The sequence below is a fragment of the Penaeus monodon genome, unplaced genomic scaffold (genome assembly GCF_015228065.2).
Source record: "Penaeus monodon isolate SGIC_2016 unplaced genomic scaffold, NSTDA_Pmon_1 PmonScaffold_20259, whole genome shotgun sequence".
NCBI classification, from domain to species: domain Eukaryota; kingdom Metazoa; phylum Arthropoda; class Malacostraca; order Decapoda; family Penaeidae; genus Penaeus; species Penaeus monodon.
The window spans coordinates 1-2,500 of record NW_023649990.1 but is presented as its reverse complement, the minus strand read 5'-3'; the positions used below and the strand labels follow the sequence as shown (position 1 = coordinate 2,500).

Sequence of the window (2,500 nt, the reverse complement as noted above, 5' to 3'; positions counted from 1 at the left end):
CGTCAAGCAGGCACACCCTAAGGCCTGCAGTGGCGCGGGCGAGGGCCTTGGAGTTCGAGGTCTTCCTAAAGGAAAACCAGGGGCCTGGGGCCAGCTGCTCAGCCCCGCCGGACCCCCGAGGCGGAAGGCTAAGGTGGAGAAGGTAGCATTTGGGGGTGAGCCCGGCACTTTCCCAAGGGTTATGTTGGGCTGTGGTGAGGAAGGGCACAGACTAGCGGTGTCGGAGGGAGCGGAGAAAAAGTCCTCTCAACCCGACGGATTCTGATGCCTTCCAGCAGTGCTGCAAGGGCTGTGGCCCGGTATGGTCCCCATGCGAGTGCTGTCCTAAGGTAAGGAAGTGGGACAGGAGGAAAAAAATCGGACAGGCTGGGAAGGGGGGCCCAAACCCCAAAAGTCCCCCGGTTTCCCCGGCCCGACTTGGGAAGCTGCCGTTTTAACAGCAGATGCAGGTGGAGGGTCAGTAATGGGGAAACCATGCCGCCTGCAGTGGGCACTGGGGCAGAGACCCTAGTGCGGGCCCCATAGTTGGCCACTATGCGCTTCCGCACACCACAGAGACTGTGTGGTTCACGGGGGTTGTTGGGAGCTCAAGGGACCAGTGGGGTGTATTGGCGTGGGCAGCACGGTGCAGCGGCTGTCGGGTTATTGGCCGATCGGACGAGCAGCTTTTGGGCCTGTACCCCGACGCAAGTAAAGGGGTTGTGTCGACCTTGGACGGAAGTGGAGAGGGCACGGTGAAGATGTGCCCCTTTTTCCCGAGGGTCTGTGCAGAGTAGTTATGGCTGAGCGATGCACCCTTTCCCCCGCTAAATCCAGAGTCAAAAGTGATGCGGGAGTAGAGGGCCTAAGGAGCCCCATTTAAAACCTGCAGCGGCTGATGGCGTAGCGGTTGGGCGGAGCCTTGTTGGACCAGGGGAGGGGTTGTTTCAGTGTTGGTAGCTAACTTCTCCGATGGCCAGAAGGTGCCAGTGGGGCAAAGCTGGGCACTTTTGAGGAAGTGGGGGAACCCCGAAGAGTTTTCGGGAGGAGGATTTGTTTGGGGTGGGGCCGTTGCTGACTTCCCCGGGGGACCGTCTGTTTGCCCTGTGGATGGCTGTGGCGTTTCCCTGGAAGCCTGGGAAAAAAATTTTAAATTACCCCAGTAGCGGCGATGAGGAGTGGCAGACGCTGACCGAGATGGGAAAGAGCATTTTACGGGAGGGGGGATGAACAGAGTCAATGTGACCATGAGCCCGGTCTTTGGGGAGGAGATACCCCTTGGGTGCCCCTGCCAATTACCGCCCCCAAAAACCTCCTCCATAGCGACCCAGGAGAGTGAAGAAAGCCGCGTGGATGAAAATTTTTGGTTTTTTTAGAATGATTTTCAATTTCGGTTACTTTTGTTGAAAGAATTTTTTTTTGTTCTGATGACTAATTCTATTTAAAAATTTTTTGTAGTTTGTTCATGTTTTGGTATGTCCCGAGCAGACGGGGCGTCTGCTTGATAGGGGGGGGGTAGTGCTACGCCAGTGGGGCTTTGTCTCTGTGCGAAAAAAATTTTTTTCATGAAAAGGGTGACCCGGGCAGTGTTAACTGAAAGGGGCCTGGGCAAAATTCGAAATGGCGTGAGCGGAGGAGGGAGGAAAAAAGCCCAAGGGGGACGCAGTTGGGTGCTGTCCCGTGAAACCCTCTGTTCCTTTGGACCTGATAAATTTGTGTTGCCCCCTTATAAGCTGTATCTGCAGTGTGACATGTGGTTTTTCCCCCGTATTTCCTATAGAAAAGGACGGGGAATTAAAATTTTTTAAATAAAGGGAAAAACTGTCATTTTTTTTTTATTTTGTGCCCTGCCTGCCCTTGGGGTTCCCTTCATGGGGTTCTGGACGCTGTGGTGCTCGGTGCCTTTGAGCTGTTCATGTTTACGACCCTGGAATAGCACCCGTCTGCTAGCCTGCCTTGTGTTGGTGACAGGAGACGAGGCAGCTGGGATAACAAAATGTTATATGTATGCATGCATTATATAATTTTAAAATATATATTATATATATATATATATATTTTTTTTTTTAATATATACATATAATAAAAGAATATATACATGAATTAATATATATAATATATATATATATATATATAATATATATATATATTATAAAATATATCAATAACGGATGCCATGTTTTGGGAGCCGTGGGGACCCCCACCATCCTTGCCACTCAAACCGATTTAGCTTTTCTTTCCACTTCTACCATCGCAACCCCAAAATCTTTAGTTGCGTCAGTCTTGTCTTGGTTTGCCTTTCCCCTGTTTCTATCACCATCCCTGTCAGTAAACTTTCTCAATACTTTTATTTTTCATTACATGACTAATAAAATTTAATTTTTCCCCCTGTTTAAGATGTCCCAAAAGCCCGGGCTTTACAATTTTTTTTCTACATTCATCATTCTCTTCTTCTCGTCCAGCTAATACGCAGTACTCGTCTTAACCCAATTTTAAAATATTTTATCTTTTCTTTCTATTC

At 49.2% G+C, this 2,500-nt stretch overlaps 1 protein-coding gene across 1 annotated transcript in view; it reads left to right on the top strand.

Annotated features, from left to right (window-relative positions):
- The window catches only part of LOC119569960, a 1,093-nt gene extending 582 nt beyond the window's left edge, over positions 1-511 (top strand). The window contains exons 3-4 of the mRNA XM_037917899.1: positions 11-194; positions 330-511. Coding sequence (XP_037773827.1) covers positions 11-194; positions 330-511 — 366 coding nt within the window. The remainder of the gene's footprint in view (positions 1-10; positions 195-329) is intronic.
- Positions 512-2,500: the final 1,989 nt, after the last annotated feature.